Genomic DNA, 27,828 nt, shown 5'->3' with positions numbered 1-27,828 from the left:
TCATGTGGTAGGTGGCCTTTGTGTCTGGCTTCTGCAGCTAGTGCAATGTTTTCAAGGCTCATCTGTGTTGTAGCCTGTGGCAGTACTTGATCCTTTTGATGGATGAATATTCCGTTGTGTGGTTTCCCACGTGTCTATCCGTTCCTCTGATGACTGACATGCGCTGCTATGGACACGTGTGTGTGTACCTGTGTAAGTCAGTGTTCAGTTCTTTTGGGTACATACCTAGAAGTGGAATTGCTGGGTCGTATGGTCATTCTATGTTTAACTTTTTAAGGGATGGGCATGTTTTCTCTACAAAGATCAAAAGAGGTTTCTGACTAGCTTTCCAGTTGGCCAGCGCTACTGTGCTCTGAGGAAACAGATAGGAAATAAGACCCCATCCCTGACTCCTGGGAAGTCCTGGTCTGGTCTGCTGAGACAGGAAGGCTCCTAGAGAAGAACCTTAGGTGAGTTCACGCTCCTGGCAGCTTCTTTGAGCTGACCCTCGTTCTTGAAACACAAATCATGTCCATGGTGGCCCATGTTCCCTGGACTGGGAGGTTCATGGAGGAAGCTGACCGAGAAAGCACGTGGCTCAGTGAGCCTCATGGAGGTGACTGTGGGCTTGGGCAGGTCCCACCCCACCCCCACCCGTACCTCCCTCTTATCTGCAGAGCCAGGGCTGGGCCTGACGGCTTCCAATGGCCTGTCCAGGTGCCTGTATCTCCACGCTCCTGGGCCCCAAGTCCAGGAACAACTAGCCAGAAAGGAAGCTCTGCCGTCAACACTTCTGGGCCTTTCCACAGGGAAAGCAGCCCTTTCAGCCTTTTACATATGGACGAACTATTTCTGGGCATTGCACTGGGAACCCAGGCACTGAGGCAAACAGACCTTCCCCCACTGGCCCAAGTGCTAGGGGGCGGCTGGCCCTGCAGGGACACTCCTGGTGGGGTTAGGGGGGCTGGCACAAAGGTGTCTCGGGCGTGAGGGCCACACTCTGGCCAGCAGGCTGGTCCAGTCAGCCTGCTCTGCTCTCTCCAGAGCTATGTCCCCGACGGCGTTGCTGGCTCCATCCTCCTTTCTATCCGCGTTTTAGCAGGCAGGGCCCCCAAGTCCTGGGCAGCTGCTGCTCATTTTAAAACAGCCTTGGCTGCTTGAGGAAGCCGGGGAGAGAGGAAGGGCCAGAGGCCAGCCTGTCCTCTCCTAGCCGGGATGTCGGGAATGTAATGATCTAGAGGTGGGCAGGCAGGTGACGTCGTGCCTGGGTCTGGGGAAACTGAGGAGGCTTGTGTTTGCCAAAGAGCCCCTACATGCCCGTCGCTGAAAACATACTGCCATTTCGTCCAGCAAACCTGCACGACTGGGGTCACCTCCATCCCCTTTCTACTAACGAGGACACTGACATTCAGAGAGACTGAGTCCCTCACCCACAGTCGTTAGTGCTGCCAAGACATGCAGGCGAGTTCCAAACCCGGGTCTGGCTCAGTGCCCATACCTGCCCCGGGACCCCAGCCTCCTGCTGGGGATCAGATGTCCCTGCCTGGTCAGAATGGATGAGGAGGGCCCCGTCCCCCATTCAACTCTCCTCCCGAGGCTGTCACCGGACAGCAGCACTGAGCAGAAAGCCTTGACCAGCTGGGTCTGAGGGCACAGAGCTCCCTGGGGACATTGCCTCTTCCCACTACTCTTCCTGCGGGGGCCAGAGTTCCTCACGCCCTGCATTTCAGGAAGGAGGTCCAGGATCACAGGCGCACAGCCCTTCTTCCTGCTAAACCACCGAGACTGCTCTTGGTAGCAGTTAAGTGTCACTATTATTATTATTATCATTATTATTTCCATTCTACAGATGAGAAAATCAAGGCTCAGCAAGACTGAGCGATTCAGCTCAGGTTCCTGCCCCTACTAGGTGCCATCAGAGCCTCCCAGGTCAAGCGTGCTCAGGTGCTTGCAAGCCTCCAGAGCAGGCGTGGTAGGAGTGGGCGGCCACAGTGTCTGAAGCACTTTGGTTCCCAGGGAGGAATGGCTCAGTACATCCTAGGATGAGACCTGTTGCTGGTCCCCAAGTCTCTCTTTGGCAGGAGCCACAGCTTGGCATAATTCTGTTCGTGTGCATTTCTGACACCCGCTCCCAGATCAATGGCCTGACCCTGGGGGTGCTCACTCCCCAGAAGTCTCTGCCCTGCCGGCTTCTCTCTGTTGTAGAGATGTTTTCGTGAGCTTGAGAAAAAATCGGGAAAAGGCCAATTCCCTCTGTCCAGCCCATTAATTCTGCATGCTCAGGCCCGAATTAACCTTGGCAAGCCTTGGAGAGGAGAGAGTAATTCTAACCTTAAAAATCTGCTGATTAAAGCTGGTTTCAGGAATTCGACTTCACTTAATGTCCTGGCAGGAAGCCCAGCCTCACATTAACATAGCCACAGACTTGGCCTGGCGTTTCCCTCCACCCTCCTAATAAACAAAACCCCATTGCCTATTTTAAGCAAGAATTCCTTCAGAGACACTGCAGCCTGTGTTGTTGAAGGCTACCTGGCCGTGTCACAGTGCCTGGATGGGGCGGGCTCGGGAGGGGAAGTCCAGCAGCCTCTGGAGCAGAGCGGTCATCACAGCCAGGAGTTCTGGGCAGCTCCAGCCCTGCGTCCGCCCGCCTGCAGGAGGAGACAGGCTGATTTCCAGGCAGCACTTCTCCCTCCACGCCATCCTGGATGGCCTCTGGGGCTTGTGGGGGGAAGCGTGGGCTCCCCCTCTACCTCTGTTCCCCAGCAGGAGGGGAGGAGGAGTCAGGAAAAGGGCAGTGAAGACTCTGGGCGCCAGAGGGCGCAGCCCCCGCCTTCTTAGGAGGCTCAGTGTCACCTTTGGTCATCCCTCAGGCTGAAACGCACAAAGTCGGCCTAACAGGCTGTTGGCACCAGACCAGAGCTACTTGTGGGAGTCCATGCGAGAATCCTGGCACGTAACACAGGCGCCTGGTAGAAGATGGAGGGAGGAGCTTCCTACTGGTGGAGGGAGGAAGGATGCGGGAAGGAAGGGAGGAGGGGAGAGCGGAGGAGGAAGGCAGGCCATCTCAGTGTAACCCATGTTTGAGATCAGCTCCAGCCACTTGGCAGGACTCCAAGGAACAGGTCTCAGCAATACACTTTGATGAGAGAAAGGAAATTTCACTTTATGTATTATTTATGCCCGGCACTTTTAGGAAGTGTTTGAGATAGAAACAGCACAGATATAGTGAAACAGGCTAAAAGAACAAGAACCTACGGGTGGGAGATAACTGCACAAAAATATACACGTGCACACTGAGGGTGGCTCCTGCCGGTGGCAGAATGGCAGAGCCAAGCTACCTGGCACTCCCAGTGCAAAGAGAGTGTCCCTCATCCGGGCCTCACGGGGGACCATGTGTCAGGACAGATTTCTGAGACGTGGAGGACACTGGTCTCCAACACCTGCTTGGCTGGGCTAGTGCAGGTCAAACGGCCGGGCTACCGGGTTCCCCCAAAGCTGTTAGGCTAGTCTGGGGATGGCAGGGGCCCACGTGGGCCTAGCTGAGGGTCCCAAGAGGCAGGAAAACCAGCTGAGGGCAGCCAGGTGCCTGGGCTTGACCCCAAGCCGAGAGAGCCGGAGCTGGCGGGAACAGCCCACATGGAGCGAGACCACGAGAGCTGAGTGCTGCCGTGCCCTCCCACCCACCCTCCTGGCCTTGACTTGAGAGTCATGACTCAGATCAACTCCCTCTCTAAATCTAAATTTACCTTATTATCAATTTTTAGCTATTATTCCATTTTATGCCCATTAATTTATTAATCTTGGAACCCCCCAGAAACGATAAAGCTGAAGCTCCAGGGATTTTATTTATATCTTTAAACGTGATTTTTATACCTTTTTATCTAAAAGTTCATTTAATTTTTATTGCCCTCCTCACTCATGTCGTCGTTAGGCCGGCGGCCGTGTTATTTAGACGAGTTTCTCCCACAGATGCTGCGCGTTTCCTGGGGAGGCAGCCGGGTGAGCGGAGGCAGGCGGGGCAGAGGCGCAGGCTCCAGCGCAGGGACGGGTTGGGGCCAGTGCTTAGCAGTGACCCCGGGACAGGCCCAGCATGTCCCCCAGTCCCTTTCCGGAGGGCTCGCTGTTCCGCTTGACTCTTGCCTCTGCTCATATTTCCTCTTAGGTCCCCTCCCAGCTCCTGAAAGGGCCTGTGCTGTAAAGGTGATCTAGAACTTTCTTTGGAGAGGTTGGGGGAGCCTCCTGCTTGAGAACCAGCATCCCTCTCTCCATGATCCCCCTTGCAGGGTTTCTCACCGCTGCACCTAATCCAGACCCAGGGTGGGGGGCCCTCCTCCTTCCCCCAGTCCAGAACCCACCTGTCCTGCCTCCCTACAGAGTCCCTACCTGGGTGGTCTCCTTGGCTGTCCCTGCTTGCCCAGGGTGCACCCCTTCCTCTGAGCTCTTGCTGATGCAGGTGCCAGGGGTCTCTCTTATCTCCAGGGGCCAGGAGCCCATAGGCACTTTCTGCAGGGGCTGGGGTGGAGCATGCACGTGTTCCTGGCCTGCCTGGCACTGCCTGGTTCTCCTTTCTCTGTCCCTCGCATGCTTCCTGACCAGGGCGGGGAGGGGATAGAGGAGGGGCTGTCAGCCTTGCAAACTTTGCTGGCCCCCTGGTTTCTGTCTGCCCCTAAATTTCCTCCACCTTGGAGAACCCAATCTTCACAGCCAGGCTGGGCCACCTGGTCCCGTGTGTCCCTCCAGGGTGTGCACTAGGCCTTCTGCCCCAGGGAGATGGGGCTGAACACCTGGAGGCTTTGGAGGCTGAGGAACCAGAGTGTTCAGATTCTAGCTCTGACTTGCCCCTGTGACCTTGGTCAAGGAAGATCTTGACATCTGAGCTTGACATACCTCAGCTCCTGTGTCCGTAGAGGGAGCCATACTGCCCCTCCTTCAAGGATGACAGAGAGGTCCCTGGCAGAGCTACCCTTACCATGATGGAAGGGCAGGGCTGGCCAGCATGCCAGGCTGAGGGGTAGCTACTTTCCTGGGGAGCCCTGGAGAATGAATTTTTGGGAGGCTACTCACCCCTGCCCAGAGCAGTCCCCCAAGAAAGTGCAGTGCTCAAGGGCTGTAGCCAGGGGAGGCTGTGGTCCCACTGGGGCAGCCTGGGCCTGGGCTGTGGCTGGCATCCGCCTGCCTAACCCAAAGGCATTGGGGCTGGAGGAGTCCAGGCCAGCCCCCTCGCTGTCTGGTCTCTGTGCCCTGGCGTGGCAGGGCCACAGCTCAACCTGCTTTGGGAGACGCCACTGCCTGTTGCCTTAGGACAGGGGCCGGGCTAGAGCCCTGGTCAATGATGATCTAATATTTCAAATCTCTGCTGTCACCCAGCCCTGGAGGCCGAACCAGACTGCAATCCATTTAGCTCAAACTCATTTTACAGCAATTCACTATTTAACAAGTTCTGAGGCCCAGTGCTTTTGCAGGCAGCATGTGAATTGAATCATTTGGTCTAATCTTAGATTAATACAAACCAAATCCTTCAGTGAGGACAGTCCGGGAGCAGCCCCGGTACTATCTCCTTTTGTCTCCATTGAAGGTGGGCCCTGCGGAAGACTCATTGTCAGCCCACGGCGGGGCGTCTGGGCCAGGCTCTGAGGGGTAGCTCGCTGGGCAGGAAGGAGCAAGGGCTTTGGGGCCAGACAAGGCTCGGTTTGAATCCTTCTTTGCTATTCCTAGCTGTGTGACCTTGGACAAACTGCTCGGCCTACCCGGGCCTTGGTCTTCCCTGCTGAGGCCCCACGCAGGGCGGTTATGCAGCCTGATGCTTGTCCACATGCAGGATCTTCCCAAGGCCTCCCCAGGACTGGTTTGGCTTTCGGGGTGCCCTGGGGAGCAGTGGGGCTGCTTGTATCTCCTTCTGTGCCTTGTTACGGCTGCAGCTGGTTTAGGGAGATCTGGAAGGTGCTGGAAGGTTTTCGCTACCACCTACTCTTTGAAGAGCCCCTACTTCTTCCTGGGATGTCAAGCAATTGATGAGAAAGGAGCCACATTTTACCCCATTCTGTGATCCTGGCGGCTCTGTCCGTGGTAGACACCAGCACACTCGAACCCTGCTCCTGCGGACAGGCTCTCTCTGAAGCCCTGGGAGAACCGCTCAGGTGCCTTGCTGCCCCCGATAGTCCCCAGGGCTGGGCTCACAGCCCAGGTGGGTCAGCGTCCCTCCCTGGTCCCGTTATCCCAAATCTGGAAGAGAGAGACTTTCCTTCCTCATGGGTCACAGCAGGTAGGTCACAGCTGCCATATAATGTCAGCCCCACTGTAGCAGGAGAGGACCGAAATAAGAGATGGAGAGAGAGGGGGGCAAGGGCAGGCAGAGGTGATGGGGTCAGAGCCAGAGTTCTAGCCCTGAGCCTGCACTTGGCCCATCAGTTCTCAGAGTGACCCAGAGTCCTTCCTGGAACTCTGCTTTGACACAGAGTGCGGGCCGGTGGAGAAGGGCAGGGCCGTAAAATCACAGGCCTTTGCTTCAAACACAGACCATCTGCCAGCTGCTCATCACAGGTCCCCGGGGGAAGATTCTGCAGAACAGCCTGTGAGTCGTGGGCTCAGTCCCCAGCTTCCTCCTGTGTGCAGGATTCAGATGAGAAAGCGGGGGAGGGGCCCCCCCGAGCCCAGGCGGGTCCCTGGTCAGCATTCCTGTCTTGTCCACCTGGCCTGGTCTTTTTTACCTGTTGTCTGCCTGGCCAACACAAATGCTGCGTCCTCCCAGGTGACTCTGCTGACCTTCAGAATGACAAAGGGCCTCTTCCCTCCCCGGGCTGTGCATGCCCCATCTTGGGTCCTTGTGCTCAGCACCAGCGCTGCTTGACCTGGTGTTGTTTGCTGGCTTAGAGGCTGGGGGGGCCTGGAGGACCGGGGATCAAGACAGGCCCAGGGCTGCAGTGGGAACCTGCTCACGTGAGATCTAGTTCCATTCTTCCTGGCACATCTGAGCCAAGGCCCAGCCCAGCGGGGCACCTCTGGGAGGGTGCAGCTGCCTCTCACTCACCGCCCCTGCCCGCCATCGTCATTCTGCCAGGGCAGGATTAGACTGTCATCTTCCAGGTGGGCTTTCCTTCCCCTTCTATGATTTCTTTTTCTTCCCTCACCTTTAAACCCATGACACATTTTAAAAACTATTCATCTTCGTACTGTGTGCATTGGACACCAGCAAGGGAGACAAACGAAGCACCTAAAAATCTATGTTCACTCTGACTGGCTTGGTGTAAACAGTCGCCTGCTCAGTGGGAGAGAAGTGAGCCCCATGAAGCCCCATGGAGCCCTGTGGCGTGGCCACCACAACGAGCCTAACCCAGCTCCCAACTCCCACCATTGGTGGCCTGGCCGCTGGGGCTGGGGCAGGACTGTGTGCTAAGGAGGTGGCAGAGGGACCCCTATAAAGGGAGCATTATGGATGCAGATTTGCTGGTAAACACCCAAGTCTGAGGAGCCAGCAGGTATCATCCGTGCATTAGAGAAGATTCTAGAGAGGGGAGGGCTGGGGAGATGAGTGTCTCCCTTGCAGGCACAGAGGCTCTAGGACATCCCCACTGATTGATTCAGGCTGGGCAGGTAGAATAAAAAGTGCCAACCTTCAAACGTTCCAGCTCTCCAAGTCCTATTCTCCTAGAGCCCTGACTGCCCCAAATCTGGTCCCCTGGGGTCCCGAGCTCCAAGTCTCTTGGCCAAACATCTCTGAATTGGATCCTAGCTTGTGTTCTCTAGAGGAGATGTGTCCAGTAGAACTTTCTGGGCTGATGGAACGTTCTACGCCGTCCAACATGATAGCCACTGGCCACATGCAGCTAGTGAGCACTGGAAATGTGGCTCACATGACTGAGGAATGGAAGCTTTAATTTTATTTCATTTTACTTCATTTAAATTTGAACTTGAATGGCCACATGTGGCTAGTGGCCACCAAGTTAGATAGTACAGCTTTAAAGAGACCTGTTAAGCAACACCAGGGATGGATTTTCCAGCCATCCGTGAAATTAGAGGCTGGGCTGACACTTTCCCAAGATGAGATGTCAACAACAAGCCATTGAGTTTTGGGGGTTCCCTGCCTCCTGTGGGCAGTGGGCCCCATAAAACAGTGTGAAAGGGCCTTCCCCAGAGAGACCACTTCTTGTAAGGACAAGGCTGCAAGGGCGTCTTGCTCTTCCAAGGGAAGAGGGCCCTGCGTGCTCATACTCAGGACCAGGAAACAAACATCCTAAACGAAGTACAATTCAAAAGACTCGTTCAACACCTTGTTTGTGTGTTGCACATGCAGTCTGTGGTTTTCCATGTACCTGGGTCTTGCTCTCCTTTCTTGCCCTGCTTGGATATCTACGTCGTGTGGAAATCAAGCAAAGTTTACCGAGTACCTGCTACGTGAAAATCATGGTGGGGAACTTTAAAAAGGCCTGTACAATTCATACTTTTCCCAATCTGACAGGTGGCCCATATCTGGCCCACCACCTATTTTTGAATAGCCCGTGAAGTAAGAATGGTTTTTACATTTCTTTAATAGTTGAAAAAAATCAAAAGAAGAATAATAAGCATGCCATGTGAAAATCATGTAAAATTCAGGTATCTGTGTCTATGATAAAGTTTTACTGGGACATGGCCACATCCATCATTGCCCATTATTGGAGGCTGCTTTGGCCCTGCAAGGGCAGAGGTGAATAGTGGCCACCGAGGCTGTCTCACTCCAAAGCGTCCCTGTAATCTGGCCCTTGACGGAAAGGCTGCCGGCCCCTGCGATGGTGCAGCCACACTGCAGGGGTGAGAAGGGAATGATGATGACAGTGCATGTAACACCCCCTCCCCTGCTGCACCACGGCACCCGCTCCCCCTCTGACTCCCAGGCCACCGAGTGGGGAGGGCTCCTGGGGGGGGAGCTGAGCTGGAGCCAGGTCTGCAGAGGCAGCAGGGGCCGTCCTAGCGAGCGGCGCAGCGTGAGGCACAGCCTGGAGGTTGGGGGCACAAGGCGTGCCTGGGCCTGTGAGTCAGCGTGAGTGGGATACTGGGGGGCTGCGCCGTGGCCCGCCAGGATCATCGGCCCCATCTGCTCTCCAGGGCGCGGTGCCCTAAGCCCGCTGTGCTCAGGCTGCCTTGGGTAGGTTGCCCGGTCCTCTCCTGGCTCTCCCCAGGGGCAGCAGGAGGTGGAAGGAAAGGGCTGGAGGGTGTGTGTGCATCAGTGACAGAGATAGAGAGAGACAGAGTCAGAGATAGGGAAAGACAAGGAGAGACAGAGATAGAGACAGAGAGGGAGAGACAGAGACAGGAACAGAGATAGAAAAAGTGAGAGAGGGAATTGGCCGCGTCGGAAGAAGGCACTGAGCGCTGGGCAGGAAGGGAAGTGCCCAGTCGTATCCCAACCTCCCACCAATAAAGCGGGGTGCCCCCTTCTTTGGCCCACTGAGGCTGTTGGTGTCAAGCCTTGACAGACTGTCTCTGGCCCCCAGTCCCCCACAGGAGCCCAGCCCCTTGTGGAGAGATCCATTTGAGGAGCTCCATAGCCCAGGCTCCCTTTGGGGACGTCACTTTCTTTGTGCGAAGCATGTCCTTTGAACAGAAGGGAGCTCTTGTTTGCTATTGGTTTCCCCTGTAATTTCATCTTTCTTTTCTATTAAAAAAAAAAAAAAACTTGTAGTGCCATATAGGCAATTTTGAGTATCTACAGAAAAATTCTTCTTTGCTCAACTGCCATGTTAAAGGGAAGCTGTCAGGCCTTAATTGCCCAAATATAACTAATTTGAAGGCTGCTTTCATCTGAAGGGTGAAGTTCTCTTGGGTTTCCTATAAATATCTAGTGGCTCATGCCAGTCATCCTAGCACTCTGGGAGACCAAGGCGGGAGGATCGCTTGAGACCAGGAGTTGGAGAACAGCCTGAGCGAGAGCGAGACCCCGTCTCTACTGAAAATAGGAAAATCAGCTGCGTGTAGTGGTGCACACCTATAATCCCAGCTACTCAGGAGGCTGAGGCAGGAGATCGCTTGAGCCCAGCAGTGTGAGGTTGCAGTGAGCTGTGATGATGCCACTGCACTCTACCCAGGGTGACAGAGTGAGACTGTCTCAAAAAAAAAAAGTCTAGTTGCTTCTTCTTTCTCTTTGTTTGTACACGCATAAACAAGGGAACCCACACACACATTCCCACACCCCCCCGCCAAGCGCTTGCACATACAACTCACACACACAAACACGTGAATTTCTCCATGAGCCCCGGGATGTGGCTCTCCCTCCAACCAGGTCATGGCCCCAGATGAAAAGCTCAATACAGAGAGCCCCCAGGGGACCCCAAGAATCTGATCAAAAGGCACCAGGAGTTTGTACAACACAAATCGTTACAGACAAACTTGATTGCTTTTTTCATCAGTGGGCGAAGGGAATGGATTTGATACGCTGCCTCATGAAATATTGTGCAGTTAATCCCCAATTGGCTGGGTAGTGACACTGTCACGTGGACTGGAATCCGGTGAAAGTACTGCAAAGTGGGGATGGTGGCAGTGCAGGGCCGTGGGGCAATGAAAGGGGAGAAGGCTGGGGGCCCACGGGAGGCAAGGCCAGTCGCACACACGCCGAGAAGGGCTGGCTGCTCTGTGTGTCAGCGAGTTCATGCCTGCTCCGTCTGCCTGAAAAGGCTCTGCGTTACAGAAACCAGCCTGAGTGTGCCACGCACTTCTGGGCCGGTTGGCCTCCCAGTTGGCTCCCGACATCGTCCCTACGCTGACAGTGCCCAGGCTGCTGTTTCCAGCCCAGCCCGAGCCTAGATCTCTGCAACTTGCTGCACTCTATGTGTCTCCACTTGAATGCCTTAGAGCTCCTCAAAGTCACCAAGTGAAAATCCAAAATCAGCCTTCCCCTCCAGCCTGTTGCAGGGGACCCTGTCCCAGTGAATGGGACCACTATGTACTTACCTGTCTAGCCAGAAAGCTGGGCGTGATCCTTACACCTGGCAGATGTGTTCTTTGCCCTCCATCCTCACTGCCAATGCTGCCATCCCAGCCCCAACATGCCTGCCAGACTCATAGGACCACCTTCTTCAGACGGGTCCTCGTGCCCCTGTCTTCCTCGGCCCCTGTCCCTTGGTCATACTGCTGCCACAGGGAGCTTCCAAAAATGTGAATGTGGTCATGACATCACTTTGCTCCCCACTGCTCCAGGGTAAAGCCAACCTCCTTGCTGTGACCTTTTGTGATCTGACCCTTTTTAATACCCCTGTGCACTTTGCACTCTAATCCATCTACACGTTTTTATAGTTCCTAGCCCACTCTTTGTCCCCCTCCTGTCCTCCTCCGTGTGCTTTTCCTGCTACTGGACATACTCTCTCCCCTGGGCCATGCCTGCTCAAACCTTGGCAGCCTCTTCGGACTCCCCTCTCCCACCTGCTCCAGTGACAGTAACTGATGTGGCTGCACATGGATCCAGGGACTGTCCTAAGCATCCCATTGCCACATCAGCTCTCAGCCCTCACAGCCACCTAAAAGAAAGTATTAGGATTGTACCCATTTTACAGCCTGGAAGGACAAGGACCCTCTGAGCTCTAAACTGTATCTCCCACCCCAAGCAAGATCCAGCTCTCTGCGAGCCCTTCAGTGGGAGTGGATTGCTGTAAGCTTCTTTCCCCACAGGGACAGCAGAGCAGCCACTCCACATAAGTCCCCTTTCCTTGAAACTGAAGCTTGACCCTTTAAGCCTAAATGGAGAGCCGTTTTTCAGGGTTGTTTTCTAGTATGTATTAGAAGTCCTTTGCTTTCAGGGAGCCACAAGCAAAAGTTAAAACTATATCCTGAGTCCTTCCTTGCACCAGGCTATAGAAATCTGTGTCTTGGGGCTGCCAGGGTGGGAGAATGGGGCCATTTTCTTTCAAAAAGTCAAAGGCTCCCTGCTCTCAGGAGCCCCCAGCCTGGGAAGTCAGACAGGTGAATAAACCACAGGGGTGACCCAGCGTGCTGAGCAAGGCAGCGTGAGAAGGAGCATGGTCCTTGGGCCTCCCGAGTCCGTGGGGCTCTTGGTGTAGCTTTTTCCTTTCCTCCCCTGGTGCCGTTTGTCACAGTTTGCACTTGTCAGGGGTCAGCTTCTAGCCACACTCGCCTTTCCTCCCACCTTGCTGAAATTGTGCTTCTCATTGGAGACCAGAGACGTGGGATCACCATGGTGGCTAGAGGAATATCTAAAAATAGAGTGACTAGGTTCTGAGCGAGGTCCCAAGGGTTCCTCTGATTAGAATGCATGAGCCTTGATGTAGAAACGGCGATTTTTCTCTTTAACTCCACTTTGCTTATGGGATTGTTCTGGGCGGTTCAGGGGAGGCCAGGTTGCCAGCGAGAGAGGTGTGGGAATGGTTCCGGGGAAAGCAGGCCGATGCTTTCTCCTTCCTTCGTACTTTCAGAGGGGACGGAGTAGGGGTTTGGCAAATTCTCGCCACCTCCTGAACGCGATATCCAGGGTGCTGGAACCCTGAAGACAGACAGGCAGTGAATCGAGCAGGAAATGATGGTGAAAATCAACCGTGTTCCTTTCGAGTCCGAGAAAAGGCAGTGGATGGAGAACGAGACAGGCGAAGAGGGCAGGTGGCTGCACAGCATAAAGAGGAACAAAGCGAGGGAAAGAGCAGGTGGAGCCTTTGGTTTCAAAGGAGGAGAGAAACAGCTCTCGATGAATCCCGTCTCCCTCCCTTAAGCTCACTGCCCACAGGTGTGCAAATTCGAAAGGAAAAGAGCTGGCTGGAGCCACAGGTGGGTTGCTTGTTCGTGGCAACCAAACGCTTGCAGAAATGTCCAGACCTGAGCCTCCTTTGGCAAGGAGGGAGTCATCAAAAAACCAAAACAACAAAAACAAAGCACAGTGTCTTGGAAACCAGAAAAGTCAAGAAAGAATATTGCCTTCTTAATAATAAATACATTTCGTGGGCAAAAATTGCAAGGGAATCGTTTAAATTAATTTCCGCTTTGTTTGCTTGGTTTATACAGGGCTTAAGTCCCAGCTGACAGCAATCCGTAAAAGTTCTAACATATTGAAATCTGATTTTCTTGCAGCCAGAGTCCCATAGTCCAAAATGATTTCTCTTTCAACTCTGCTAATCAGACAGGCAGGGCTCACACAGACTCCTAGTCGAACCAAATTGCACTCAGTCTTTTTGGGGGTGTAAATAATATCCGATGAAAGCTTTAAATGCAGAACTGCTAGCGTTTCTCTCTGGAGAGTGGGTGTCGGGGCATGGGGGAGGACAGTGGGATTAACATGAGCTAGGAGAGGTGAACAGAGGCCTTTTCCCACTGGGCGTCCTGCGTGGCTCTGTGGGCCCTTCCTCCCCTTTCTGCCCCACCAAGCTAAGGCAAGTCCAGAGCCAGTGGAAGGCAGATCATTCCAGTCTGGAATTGAAGGCCCCGAAAGAAAAGGTTTTGGCCCTGGCTTTGGTGTGGGCCCCCATCGTCGGATGCCCTGAGACTTCTTTCTCCAAACCGATGGTCCACCCGGGCCGGGCCCCTCCCTCCACTCAGACCTCCGGTTGGATTGCGAGAGGGACCTGATCGATTGTTCTCTCACCCACAAGCCCGCCCCACAGCGCAGGGCTCGGTGTGCACAGCAGCGCCCCAGAAGGAGAGCCTCGCGGCCTTCCTTACAAACGTGCGGGCCCTGAGTCCCCACCCACCCGCGTCTGGGTGAAGGGCCCCTTGAGAACCGTCCTCCTGACAGTTGAATCCGCACCCACCTTATCCTCTGGCTGTTTTCCAAAACCAAATCCACCTGCAAAAGATGCACATTTAGACTTAAAAATATATATATGAATAAACAAACTGTCATTCAAAATGAACAATCAGGGATGTCTCTCAGGCTCTGGAGGGCAATCCTAAGAAGTGTCACCCCCCACCCCGTCCCCCTACCCCACCCTGTCCTCTATAGCTTTGGGCTCATGTCAGCCAGGGTTGCCCGGCCGGGCATGGTGCTCCTCCCTGGCCAGGAAAGGTCTGGAGCACGTGTGTGTTGGTGTGTTTTGATCAATTCTGTAACCTGCAGTCCTTCCCTATACACAAAGGGTCTTAACCTAGGTTCTAGGAATGAACTAAAGAGCAACTTCCGGCCCCTAAAATTATAGGCAAATGTACATGTGTGTGCATTTCCCTGCTCCTTGGCTGTCCCGGACTCTCGGTGCCTCTGTGGCCCCCAGGAGTGTAAGGCCCCAGCTGCCATCAGAATTTGCGCTGGCTGGCATGTCCCCACAGTGCTTCTTAGGTGCTGACCCAGAACCTTAGTCTTGGAGCTGGGGCCAGACGCACAGGCGCCTTGGTCCCCGGGCTGCTGGCAGCAGCTGTAGCCCCTTCTTGCTCCTTCTCTGTTGCGCCGTCTTCCTTCCTTCCTTCCTTCCCTCTTTCCTACTGATTCTCGTTTTTCCTCTCTCCCTAGTGCTTGTACGGCTGCTATGTCCATTCCTCCATCATCCCCACCTTCCACCGGAGGTGCTACTGGCTCCTTCAGGTAGGTGGCTGGGACTGGATTCTTCTTCTGTCACTGGTGCTCGGGAAGGGTGTGCGGAGGGCACCAAAGGGCATGGGGTCCCGCGCGGCTTCGGGCTGAGAGCCCTGGTGAGCTTCCTAGAGAGACTTCAGCTGTGTGTGCTGAGCAGGCTGGTTGGGTGTTGTCAGGTGCCAAGAAGGGGAGATGTCTGGTGGCAGGGGTAGCCCTTGCCCACCTGATATGAAATAAACGTAGGTGATTCAAGCTTCCAAGGTGCCTCAGTTTCCTTTTGATGAGGATAAGAAAGACAACTGAGCATCCTGCCCCTGACCGTGACATGCTGTTGGCGGAAAGCTACAAATTCGTTTTCTCTCGTGGGTTAGTCACAAGGCACATGAGGGAAATGCTTCCAGGGGCATGCCAGGGGCAATCGGATTGATAGGCACGGCTATTGGAAGAGGAGGAACCTCTGGCTCTGGGGGAAGGAGTTTGGTAGTCGATTTGTGAGATCTGCAAGTGGTGAGTGTTGGCCATTCCCATGGCAGCGTGGCCTGGCACCCAGATCTCTGTCCGTGGTGCTTGTGCACAGCAGTGCCAAGCCACACAGTGGGTCGGAGCGGAGGCCCACCCAGCGTCTGGCCGACTGGGTGTCATCACCCAGCTGTCTTGCCCAGTGGAAGGTGCTGCCATGTGGGAGGGAAGGTCTGAGGGATCCAGCCAGTCAGGCTGGACCTGGGTCCTTTTCAAAGTGTGTGCTCTGATGTGCAGCTGCTCTTTGTAGAACCAATGCCCTGCGGGCCTGGCACCATCACCCCAAGTTCTTCCTACTGCCTCTGCTCAGGCACTGCTGCCTGAGGCCTTTCCCACCAGGCTCCACAAGTTATCAACCCCCCGGGCTGGGGTGGTTTGAGGATCTGACCTGGGGGGTGTGGTTGGAGGGGCCTGGCAGATGGGGAAGCAAGCCCCCAACTCCATGGCGTGTGTTCAGGGAGAAAAGAGTTGCACATGGCACGGAGCACAGAGAGGCCACTGGCCTGGATGGTGTCTGCAGGCCCAGAGCTGCCTCAGAGTGGAGGCTGAGACAGCCTAGACAAGGCGCTCCAGCCATGGGCTCCACCCAGCCCAGCCCCCGAGCCCTTTCCGTTCTCCCTCAGTTTCCAGAAATAACTGTCTGTGGTTTAGCAAGGTCATTAGCAAATGACGCTTGAGCCTGTCCGGGGACGTGCTGATTTGCAAAGACGCTGCTTCCCCGGCACCTTGCCTTGTTGCCAGTCTCCCTGGCGCTGTCTCCCTTGGAGGGTGACGTGGTAGCACCTGGTTTTCTACTTGCTCAGACCTGTGTCCTTGTGAGGGGAGTTTTAACGTGGTCATGGGATGATACTTTCTGTCTTGCTAATAGGGATTGACCCAAAGGCATTTCACCATTTGGCAGAGGATTTTCTCTTCCACCGGATGCAGGAATGAAGCGTGGGGTTCTAGCTTCAGAGCATGTCCCTAAGTCCCCATGGTCAAATCTGGCTTCTGGAGAAACACCATTTATCCCAGGCAGCCTGCAGCCCTGTAAACGCCCATCTGGGCCTTCAACTCCCTGTGCCTGGTTTTGACTCTTTTTCTTTTTGGTTTTCACACCCCCCAGTCAGGACACCTCTTTGGCGTGCTCTCTCTCCAGGCCTGGGCTGTCACCCTGCTGCCGGGCAGCACCCAGAAGCTGGCCTGCCACCTGCTCCTGAAGGCGGCCTTCTCCCCAGGCGTATTCTCCTGCACTCACACCTGCGCCTGCCTCCCCTCATCCCATCACCTCTTGTGGCTTTTTAATTCCACTGAATTTACTTTCCTGAAATCAGACACCACTGAGCAGCCACAAGGTCTGAGCTCATCTCCTCCCAAACTGCACTCACTCACTCCACGCGCCTCTCAGATTCGGCTGCCCCTGCCTGGTTTCCCCGCCAGGCGAGGAGGAGAAGGGTCCTGCCTCTCCGCCCAGTCCTGCCTCCCTCTTGCTCCCTTCCCTGGCCTCTGTGTACTGGAGACTCACCTGGGGAGTCACGAGTGTGTGCTTTGTAACCTCCAGCTGGCAGAGAGCTGGAGTCTCCCAAAAGGCTGGCATCCCAGGGACCGGGTTTCCCCCCAGCTGGGCTGGGGCCTCTTTGCTCACCCTGCCCATGCCTGGGGCACGGTCACTCCCTCCCCCTCCTCTATGCCCTCCAGCCTCACTCTTGTTTCTGTGATCAGGTAAGGACGAGGGGACACAGACAGATGTGGGGGTCTCCTGCTCCCCCCATCTGCGCTGGGCGGGCTACAGGAGGTTACGGAGCTAAGGCCAAAGCAATTAGTGCAACGCACGTCCTGCTTGGAGCCAGGAGCTAACGCGGCAGCCGGTGCCACTCAGGGCAATTTGTTCTGGTGCTAATTACAATACCAGGATAATGACGGCGTGGCCAGGTTTAATTTCTCTGATATTAAATGGGAAAGCAGCCGTGAGATGCTGGCTCAGATGGAAATTGGCCCAAGTTTGTCTCTGACACCAACCACCAAGAAACAGGATTGGGTGGGAGTGAAGCTGTCTGGGCAGTGCCCACCATGGGAGCAGAGAAGGGCGGCGGCCAGGATGCCAGCCCCGGAGCCAGAGGTCCTCTGAGCGTGACAAGGCACCGGAAAGGGGTGATGGGCTGGCCGTGCCTCCTCAGCCCATGGCAGGGGTGAGGCTTCTAGAAAGGACGGGGGCTTGGAGGAAGGAGGGAAGGAGAGAAGGAATGAAGGAGAGCTTCTCCAGGGAGCAGCCCCCGCCCTGCCAGCCTGCCGTGACTGCCACCCTGCCCTCTAAGGTCCTCCAGCTGATGTCACCTCAAGGCCATGTGGCACAGTGGGGAAGCCTGCCCACAGAGGCCTGGGTTTTCCTCTCCAGCTAGACAGTTGGCTCCCTGAGGGAGGGACCCAGCCATGACAGGGCAGGAGCCAGCGACAGGGAGGGCCACGGTTCCGTGCAGCTGGCCTGTGAGCTGATGTGGCACCTCGATTTTCCGAGTCACAGGGCTTTCAGGGGAGGACACTACCTCATGCCTGTCTCTCGGTCTCTGTCTCTCTCTCTGCCTTTCCCCTGCCCAGTTCTCCTTCCCTCCCTCCCTCCTGCTCTTCATTGCTAACAAATATCCTATCAGGATATGAGCAAGGAAGACAGCAAGAAGCCCCTGAAACGCAGGCTACCAAGCCCACTGAGCCCGCGACTGCGTGAGGGCATTGCCGTGACTGGTGAGCACCCTGTGAGGCCACCCGGACGGCTCGGCGGTGCCAGAGAGTGGGACCTCAGGCCTCAGGCAGCACCTCAGGCCACTCTGGGTCCAGATGACCTGAGCTCAGCCCACTTCTCCAGCTGGGCAGGGCTGGAGGCCCCGGAGAAGGCCGTCTTTGCTGGCGGGACGCATACCGCCTCATCTCACATTGTCGGCATCGCCGGGCACTCTGTGTCATGCTGGCAGGGCCCTCAGCCTCCCCTGAACAAAGCCACTGCATTTTCTAGAAGGGTCACTGAGACCCAGAGGGAGCAAGGCCAGGCCCAGGGCTGCCCAGCAGTGAGCGAAGGAGCAGGCAGGGCTCCAGCCTCCCGACTCCTGTGGCCTCTGCTCCCGCTGCCTGAGTGGTTGTTGGTGCAGCCACCGGGCCCTGAGCCTCGCTGGGCGGAGGAGGCTGGAAGGGACAAGAAGCCGTCCCCCAGTGTGGGGTTTCCAGACAGTGGTGGGGAGCAGGCCACAGAGGCTCAGGGCTCCCTGCCCTCTTCTCGTGCCCCCTCTCCAGGCCCCCACCTTCCATCCTTCTCCATGTTCTCCCCTGACACCACCCCCCACCAGGGAACAGCCCCCCTTTCAGGCCAGACTTCCCCACAGATTCTGTATGGCTCGTTTGGAAACTGTTTCTGTTTCTAGAGTGTTTTTCTTTTTGCCCTTATCCTCTAAAATGCTTAATGAGTGTTTTCTGTGCTGGAGCAAAGCGGGCAGTGTGTCCCGCGGGTCTGCCATTGCCGTCCTCCTCTGGACTGTTTGGCTGCGAGACCCGCGTGCTGGGGCGGAGGCAGCCAGAGCTCCTTCCTGACCCGTCCTGGGGGCTGTGCTGGGGCCACATGTGGCTGTGGGGAAGACAGGGAGCCTGGGCTTTGGGGAGTCTGCGTGGGGAGGGGCCCCTGCACGCCTGGCGCAGCGCAGCCTGCGCTCCAAGGCCTAGCAGTTGAGTGACTAGGTGGGACACTGGATTCAGAGTCTGAGGAGCTTGGTCCTCGCTCTGCCAGGCCACCCTGAGCACCACAGCCGGCCACCTCTGGACACTGACTCCTGGCCAGCAGTGAACCCCCACCACGTGCTCCCATTTCACTGGGGAAAGACTGAGGCTCTGAGAAATCCCACAGTCACCCAGCCAATGGGGGCAGAACCAGGTGCGACTCTGAGGTCACCCATCACTGCCCTTGGCTGCCTGTCCACAACGGCACCCTCATCACCCCTTTTTATAGATGAGGCGTTTGAGAAGCAGAGAGGCTGTGCACCTTGTCCCAGGGCACAAAGGCAGGACAGCTGCCAGGCCCTTCACCTGGCCGCTCTCTGTTTCCTGACTATCTGGGAGCCTCTGTGGGCCTGGATCTTGTAGACATAGTGGCTGCAGGGCTGTGTCACCGCCTCGAGCAGGACGGAGCCTGAGGGTGCACACCACTGTTTGGGGTGGTGTGTAGACTCTTAAAATAGTTGCGGTGGGGTCACCCAAAGAGGCACCCACCCACCCACCTGTCTCACTCTGGGCAGTTCATTTCATTTCTCTGAGTCTCCATTTCCTCATCAGTACAACGGGGATAATAATAGCATCTAGTGCACAGGGCTGCTGTGGGAATTAAATATAAATTACTATAGTGTCTTTCAAATGGAGCCCAATTCCTGGCATGGGGCCAGCACTCCATGAATGACAGCTCAGGTAGACCTGTCAGCTGACACCCTGATGTCCCGGAGGAAGGTTTGATGACTCCTCTCCCTACCCCCCAGCTCCCTTCATCTCTCACAGCAAGGCTGAGACAGGCCACACCAGTTCCCCTCAAAGCATGAGAGGGACAAGACCCCAGTGGGCACAGGCGGCCTCTCCTCTCTTCATGCCATCCTTTGCAGCCCGTACAGAGGAGGGAGCAGAGGACACACCATGGTGGCACTGTCCTTGCAACAAACGTCCTCACTCCCCAAACAGAGTTGACATCTGTTTGGAGAATGATCAGCTCTCCTGCAACCCAAGTGCCTCCCCCAGCGACGTCCCCACTCCATCTGGACTCGTGGCCCCACCTGGGACCATTCTCAGGAAGGATCACTGTGGTGATGAGCTAGGCCAAGGAAGGTGCTGGAAGCCCAAGTGCAACAGCTGGAAGAGCATGTCCACGCTCACCCCCCAGCCTTCAGCCGGTCCTAGTGGTGGGGACACCTCCACTCGGGGTGAGCCAGACTCTCCACTGGCAGGGATCCCTAAGATGTGTAAAACAGCTTAACACAACACCCTTTCTTTCCTTTCTTTTCCTTTCTTTCTTCTTTTTTTAAATCTTTTTTTAAAATGGAGAATATTATAGCTTCATAAAAAATACCCGAGGCTTTTTGCTCAGTAACCATTTTTATGTTTCATCAGGGTAAAATAGAAGTGGCTGGGAAATAAAGCATTAAGGAACCTGCTCTCTGCGTGGGCCTGTAACAGCGCCATCCATTACTGAGCGTCCGCGGGGCTCGTGCGCAATGAGGCTGTGTGCGGGGGCTAGAGCAACAGGAGGTGCTGCTGCCAGGCTGGCACCCTGCGCCAAAGGGGGGTGTTTTGACCCAGGCAGTTCAAGGAAGGCAGGCAAGTTGTTGCCCGAGGGGCGCTGGCCCTGTGCCTGCATCAGAGAAGAGGGAAAGGCTCCCCAGGCCTGCCAGATCCTCTGGGACAGTCCTGCAGATGCGACATCATAAGAGCCAAGCGTTCTGTCCGGCCATGGTGTCTTTGGTCTTACGAGCACCGTGTGTTACCCTCAGCCACGAAGAGTGGCGGACGTGGCCGAAGTCCTGTATGGGTGGGCAGGAACAGAGGTCCTCCCTACACGTGCTCACCACTGCACGCGACTCGGAAACCACAGCCCTAGCTGTGGGTGGCCACTGAGCGTGGTCAGGAGCTCCGAGTCTTGAGTCTTTTGGTTCCCACAGCTGCCTGGGAGGGAATCAGGCCTGGAGTGAAGGCATCCCGGTGTTTCACAGAAGAAGAAACTGAGGGTGAAGGAGAATGAGGGACCCCAAGAGACAAAGGCCAGGCAGGGCCCTGGCTCAGCCCTTTAAACAGGCCTGGTCCCTAACCTCAAGAGCTTGCAGGCCACAGTGGTCAGGCCCAAGGGGCACACGTGTGCAGTGTGCAGAGAGGAGAAGAGCTCACACACCCTGGATGTGCTGATCCCACAGGGACTGGGTCCCGATGCCAAGAGGGACAAGAGGGAGTTTGACAGTCCCTGGCCACAAATCCAGAGTTTCCCCTCCCCTGGCCATTTGCATCCCTGTGAGGTTGGGGTCTGACGCCAGGCCTCTTTATTCTACACCCTTGGCTATCACCCCCGGGCTGACCATGAGCGCTCTCCAGAGCACGTGGGCCTTGGCAGGGGCACTGAGCCAGCCCACTTCCCTTCAACTCGGGGATGGGAGTGGTTAGGCCCTGCACATTTGGGGCAGACCCCTGCATGGAACAGCAAGTGAAGGACCCTGTGGCATCAAAGCCATTTCTAACCCTAGCCTAATATGTGGTACCTACAGCTGGTCAATGCGATGAGTTCAGAGGAGACACAGAACAGGCCGGGTGGTCAGGAGAGGCTTCCTGGAGGAGGAGGTGAGCCCAAAGTTGAAGGATGAAAGAAACAGAGAGGGGATGTTCTTCCAGGTCCTCCTGACACGAGGCAGGCGTGGACCATGATGCCTATGGGTCAGTGGGGCTTACGAGGCTGCTTGGGGAGGTCCCACCTGCCATGGGCTCCAGTTCCACACACCTGGCTCAGGGCTATCCTGGAAGAATCCACCAGGACTGGTGTCCTGGGCTGTAGTGCCAGCCAGGTGACATGGAGGAAGCCACTCAGTCTGGAAGGTTTCGGGCCGGGGATAATGAAAACCAAGCTCCGTCTTATTAGCCATCTGGAAGGCTTTTCCTTGGGGGGACTCGGGCAGACAACTCGTAAATGGCAAAGGCCTTTTGTAGCCGGGGAAGGGGCGAGTTTGGGAAAGAGCTAGAGGAGGAATGGTGGTTTCAGGCAGATGATTCTCGAGCTGCCTCCTGATTCCGGGTTTATTCCAACTAGCAGCTTCCACATCTTTCCCCATTTAATGTCCCTTGAATAACGTGATGAGGAGATAAGGTAGACACTAGGAATTTACGGTGCTATGCAAAAAATTGCTCAATTCCATTAAGATTTCAGGACCCTTGCCAAGGCTGCACGGCAGAGCGGATAGTATTTCCTTCTTAGACATCTTTGCTTGATTGCAATTTACGATGCCAAGGCCACGGCTGTACCTACCTAAAGCCTCCAGAAAATATGTCAGTCCCCCTAAAATGGCCATTATCCTCTCAGAGGAAAGTCACTGGGCATTTTCCAGAAGATTCCCTCATCCTGATCCCTTTCTTCACCCCTCCTCTGGGGACAGGGGAACATCCAGTTGGTGTTTTCAGAGCATCCCTTGCAGGAGGGAACCCAGCAGGTCTCCTGTGCTCAGGCCCAGCTGCTTGCAGCCTGCAGTGGGGCTGAAGGCGTTTGTGCTGCCAGAGCCCTCTGGGGAGGGGATGCTCTGCTCCCACCTGTGCGTACAGGTGAGACCCAGGACGTCAGGAAAGCCTTCCTCCTGGCTACCTGCTTGTTGTCACCAGGGCCCACGGTTTGAATTCAGCTGCACCTTTATCAGCCACATGACTCTGGCCACGAATCAACCTCTTTGAATCTTATTTCTTTTTCAGTAAAATAAAATAAAATAAAATACCTCCTTCCCGAGGTCGTTGGGAGGACAAATTAAGCTAAGACACACAAAGGTCATAGTGTTGTGCTTGGCACACAGCAGCCCCCAGGAAGGGGTGGCAGCTGTCACCACCCTGCCAGGAATATTTCTGATGGCTTTCACTCTAGGGGACTGGGCAGGTGAGTGTGGCAGTGGTGGGGGAGGTGGTGCCCTGAGAAGGTCCCACCCAGCCCACCTTTCAAACGGAAAAATGCTAGGTCTGCCCGATGCCACTGCGTGATTGGAAACCCCATCTCCTAGTTCGTTCTGTGGTCTTAGGCAGGAACTTGGTGTATGGTTAATGAGATGGAAGCTCTGAGTTCTGACCGTTTGTTCCCAGTCCCCCTGGGCACCCTGCCCTGCTGTGACAGGGACCACAATCTATCCTGCCAACTTCCTCTGTCCCCAGCCCTTGGGGGACTCGACCAGGAGACAGAGGAAGGATGAAGCTGCCGGAGCTGCAGTTCCTTAGATATGGAAATTATTAATTAGTCTTATTATCCAGAACTTGTCAGTCTCTTAATCCTTCTGTCTGCAGAGGGGTTTATGCCTCCACAGTGTGTGTTGTCAGCTTGGCTAAGCAATTGCTTTTAATATAAAGGCAGAACAATGGGCGATACAGTTTGGTTACTATCTTTATTTATCAAGCCAGCGATTCCCACTCCCCTCCACGCAACATCCCTCAGAGATGAGGGGTGCAAAAGCTGCTTAATTTCCCTTCTAGATGGCTTATAATGTGGGCTTTTGGTAATTATCCTTTTCATGTAATCTTCTGCTGACACTCTGTCCTGAATATCCTAATCTTCTTTGGAAAGGGGGAAACTGTGGTTTCCAAAGCGAAAGACGAAAGTTCGCCTCAAGGAAGCACTTTCTATTTTGCCTCTGAAGGAACTCAAAGGGCTAAGAATGAAATTCAGATGCAGTTTGATAGAGTGAAACGGAAGATGCAAGTCTGTGGTGACACGTTCCTTGTGCGGACGGCAGCTTGTCTGGGACTCCAGCTGTGCCCAGCTGGTGACGTTGCTTTACACGGGCATGTTATAGACTCTGGTTCAACAAGGAAGTCCCGTGGCATGGTGCCATCGCTGCGTTTAGCACTGTCACTCTTCCGTCTTCTCTCGGGATGCAGGTAGTCTCATGCGGGACACACACCAGGCACTCCAGACTCAGGGCAAATGGTTTTAGCGGGACAGGTGTACACAGGTGCACACGGTCGTACACAGGCATCACGGCTCTTCACGCCCCGCCTCCCGGTTCTCCTGTTCTCCTCCTGGAGTTAGGATCTGGGGGTCCCCAAGGAGACTTGTTGCTGTCCCCACCAACACCCCCAAAAGGGGCAGGACCTCTGGGGGGGCTTTCTGCTTTCCTTTTCCAGACGGGCAGAGTCCCCCTTGGTGGTGGGGAGTATTGGTGGGGCTGTCCCTCCCTCTCCAACTGGCCCCTGGGAGAAGGCAGCCCTGAGCCCCGCTGTGCCCTCCCCAGGCCTCCTTGGCCTGTTGTGCGAGATACGCTGGTGCTGGGGACCCTCCCGCTCAATGCTGCCCAGCAGGTGTCCTGAGCCGGAAGCCCCTGGACCTGGTACCTCCCACCTTCCCCAGAATCCTGCCTATGTCTTTCTTTGCTGTTCCTGCAATTCTGCCCTCTCCTGACCTTGTCCTTGTCTGCCATCACTAGGGCACCCCATCAGTCTCCATGTCACCAAACACCTCCCTTGGTTTCAGCTTCCCTCCAGCCCATGTTCCGCCCCCGCCTAGCAGTTCTCAGAAGATGCAAGTGGTGTCCTGGCCCTTGCTCACTTCCCCTGTCCCTCCTCTACCCCTTCGGCTCTCCTTCTCCTCTGGGGCTGTACTTAGCCTTACTCTCAGGGAGGTCCCCAACGACCTCTGCCTTGCTAAACCTCTAGGGGCATATACCCACCCTGTACCTCCCTGGGCACTCTCCAGCCGTGCCAGCTTCTTCCTGCTCCTCAAGGAGCCCAGCTCTATCCTGCTGCAGGGCCTTTGCACGTGCTCCTCCTGCCTGGAGGCTGACCTGGATCTTCTGTGGTTGATGCTAAGATGCAGGGCTCAGTCCTCATTGAAGCCCGCCTGACGCCCCGTCTAAAGTTCCCTCACTCTCTGGCAAGCCCCTCTGGCCTCCACCCCACTTGACAACAAGATGTTTAAGACATACAGAAAAGCTGAGAGAATTTTACAAGCACCCATACACCTCCCACCCAGATTCTACCGTTAACCTTTGATATATTGTTTTATCGCTTCTGTGTCACCTATCCAGCAATCCATCTTATTTATTTTTCCTGCATGTCAAAGTAAGTGGCAGACACAGCACACTTGCCCCCAAGTCCTTCGGCACGCAAATCACTCACCTAACTGAAGTTCAATGTTTATGAACAGGTCCTCTTTTGCTTTCTAGGTAAAGTGTATCCACAGTGAAACAACTGAATGCATAAATGTTAAATACCAATTGATGAATTGTAATCAATGCACACACTAATCATAACCCAAGTCCACATCAAGACCCTCGCCCTAAAAGGTTCCCACTTGCCCCTTCCCAGGCAGTCCCCACCTCCACCTCCAGAGGTTAGCACTGTTCTGATTTTTCCACTATTAATGTTTCCTATTCTAGAGCTTTGTATAAATGGAGTCGTACAGTGTATGCGCTCAATTGAGGCTTCCTTTGCTCAGCATGGTGTTTGGCCATTGCTCGTGTCGTTGCAACACTACTATGTTATTCGTGCATTATCTACCCCCAGCCCCCAGCCTGCAACCCCAACCCCATCCTTCAAAAGTAAGCTCTGTGAGGGTGAGGACATCATTCGTTGTGTTCATGACTGCATCTCGAGGGCCTAGAACTGTGCCTGGCATGCAGGTGCATGTTGTTGGACACCTGTGAATGGTGTCCACCCCGTCCGGGATGTAGGCTTCCTGAGGGCAGGGCAAGGTCACTACCGCCTGGGCTTCCTCCTGACTCCCCCACAGCTGCGCCGAGGCCCTGGCTGTGCCCCACATGTACAAGACTCAGAACCTGGTAGAGACATCAGAATGGACGGGCTCTCCCGACTGTGTCCCCTCCTTCTGCCATCCCTCCCGAAGAGGGGAAGGTTTGCTCTTTAGAAATGCAGTTTAAACTGGCCTTAGCTCAGGTAGAACTAAGGCATCAGAGAGTCTTTGGAAAGCCCAGGCAGGGTTACCCTGGGGACATGAGGCAGGAGAATTCTCTGTGAGTTTAGCTTGAAGGATTGAGAAGGAATCCATAGGACAAATGTTTGTTGATCCCAAATTGTTAAAAGATTTTTTAATTTAGAGACCAAGTTCTCAGGAAAACACTGCCAATTCCATAGAAATGAGCTCCCATGGGATCCCACTTTGTCCTCTCCGTGCTCTTGGTTTCTCTGCTGGCGAGAGGGTGACTCTGGGGCTCAGGTCCCCAAGACAGGTGTTCCAGGATCCCACTGGGGCAGTGTGCACCCTGGGGGCCCAGAGCCCATGCTGGCCATGGAGTGGGGGTACCCCATAGCCCAAGAGGGCTTCAGAGCTCTGAGACAGGAGGCTGAGCCGGCCCCGTGGCAGCTGCGAGGGGCCACCACAGCCAGAGACAGCAGCCTGGGAGCCTGGCTGCAGGGGAGGTGGCTGCAGGGGGACCGTCAACTCTGGGAGCTCTTCGCCCCACTCCAAGGAAAGGCAGGGACAAGGGCTGGAGCTCCCTGATGGCAGCTGAGGCCACTGGGAAGAAGCGAGCCTCTCCCCCTTTTGTAAGGAGAACCACAAAATCCATGGGCAGGCGCAGGAGCAGGAGGCTGCAGGACTTGCCCTCTCCCTTGGGCCCCGGAGGCCCCATCTTCCTGAGGGAGGTGACAACCAGCATCTTGCCGAGCCCGGGGACAGGGGCCCAGGACTGGGATACAGAACAAGGAGAGACTCACCCCACCCTGGGGAGTGAAACCTCACCTTTCCGCAGTCTCCTGCTGAGTCCAAGGTTTTCTCAGATGCACACGGAGCTGGAGCACGCAGCCCAGGGGCACGGCAGGACCTAGGAGCTGCTCCTGGGGCGAGCTGACTCCTTTCCTTGCCCCTCTAGTGGCCTGAACACAAACACCTCCTGACCCCCTCCTCACTGGTGCAGAGGACCTGCTGTCACTTTTGCTCCCTCCCTGACCGTTGGCTAGGGAGCCCCACCTTGGCTCTGCCTAGGCCTAGTCCAGCGCCTCACAGGTAGCAGGTGCCCACTTAGTTGTGGGCCGAAATATTGCAGACCCCAGGTCACTTTGGATCTGACCAAGCAAAAGAGAGAAAAGCCAGGCAGCTGCAGGCCATGGGCCGGTGTTCCAGGGCCCGCACCGGCTCGTCCTGGGCCAGACCCCGTGTGGGAGGCAGGTGAATACCTGGCTCGGGATGCCCACCTCAGGGCCCACCTTCCCTCGTGAGGGGCTCACCAGGCTTACTAAACTGGCTCTGGTGCCAGGAGGCTGAGCCTCCACCCCAGGGGTGCCTAGAATGGCCTCTTTGACGCAGCTACAGAGGCCAGGGCCTTGGCAGTCACACTGATCTGGGTTCTCAAACTACATGGAGCTGTGTCACTTTGGGCTAGTTAACTCATAAGCTGGGGCTCAGTTTCCTTGCCCACAGAACCGTCCAGTTGTAAGGATTCGAAGAGATTTTTAAAGCACTCTACATAGAGTTGGACACAGGCAGGCACTCAACAACCGTGGTTACTATTACGATGACTGTTACATTGTTACAAACCGCGTGATCACTAGCAGAGCCGCCCACTCCCAGCTGGGCCCCACAGAGCCCCAGTCCTGGGTCCTTCTCTTTCTGATGGCCACCAGAGTCTCACACTCTGCCCCGCCAGGCCTCCGCTTCTGGCGTTCACAGCCCAAGACCCTGGCTAAGCTTGGGTCCACATTCACCGTGGGACGTGCCTGCCCTGTAACCCCAGGAACATCCCTAGAACTGCCCAGACCTGGATCCAACACCTTCTATTGCCTCCAAAAGGCTGGGATTCAAAATTCTGGCAGCAAACTCTCGCCTTGCCATAGCCCATCCCCCCACCCCCCAGTCAATGCCCTCCCTGCATCCTCCAACATATGAGACTGGATGCCGTGGTCCCTTGTGCACGCATCAGGCAGCTGCAGTCTGCCATGTGTCATTCCCCAGGGAATGTGCCTCTGTCTCCATCGCACCCATTTCTCAGGGTGTGTCAGGGCAGTCACTCCTAGAGCCCCAGGGGGGCAGAGGAAGGAGGCCCCATCCCCACCACCCTCTTGACAGGTGCCACATGTGCCAACAGCCATGCTCCCTGCCACGCTGCCGCTCTCTGCTTCCTGGAAGCAGCTGCCGTTGGGGGCAGCCAGGGGAGGTGAAAGGTCTGGGCATGGCGCCT

General features: G+C 55.5%; 1 protein-coding gene across 1 annotated transcript in view; it reads left to right on the top strand.

The window, feature by feature from the left end:
- The window catches only part of CAMTA1 (calmodulin binding transcription activator 1), an 858,502-nt gene that overhangs the window by 596,925 nt on the left and 233,749 nt on the right, over nt 1-27,828 (top strand). The window contains exon 6 of the mRNA XM_012662626.1: nt 14,390-14,461. Coding sequence (XP_012518080.1) covers nt 14,390-14,461 — 72 coding nt within the window. The remainder of the gene's footprint in view (nt 1-14,389; nt 14,462-27,828) is intronic.

Source organism: Propithecus coquereli, unplaced genomic scaffold (assembly GCF_000956105.1).
Source record: "Propithecus coquereli isolate 6110/MARCELLA unplaced genomic scaffold, Pcoq_1.0 Scaffold77, whole genome shotgun sequence".
NCBI lineage: Eukaryota > Metazoa > Chordata > Mammalia > Primates > Indriidae > Propithecus > Propithecus coquereli.
The sequence above is the reverse complement of the archived record's forward strand: the minus strand, read 5'-3'. Positions and strand labels throughout refer to the sequence as shown.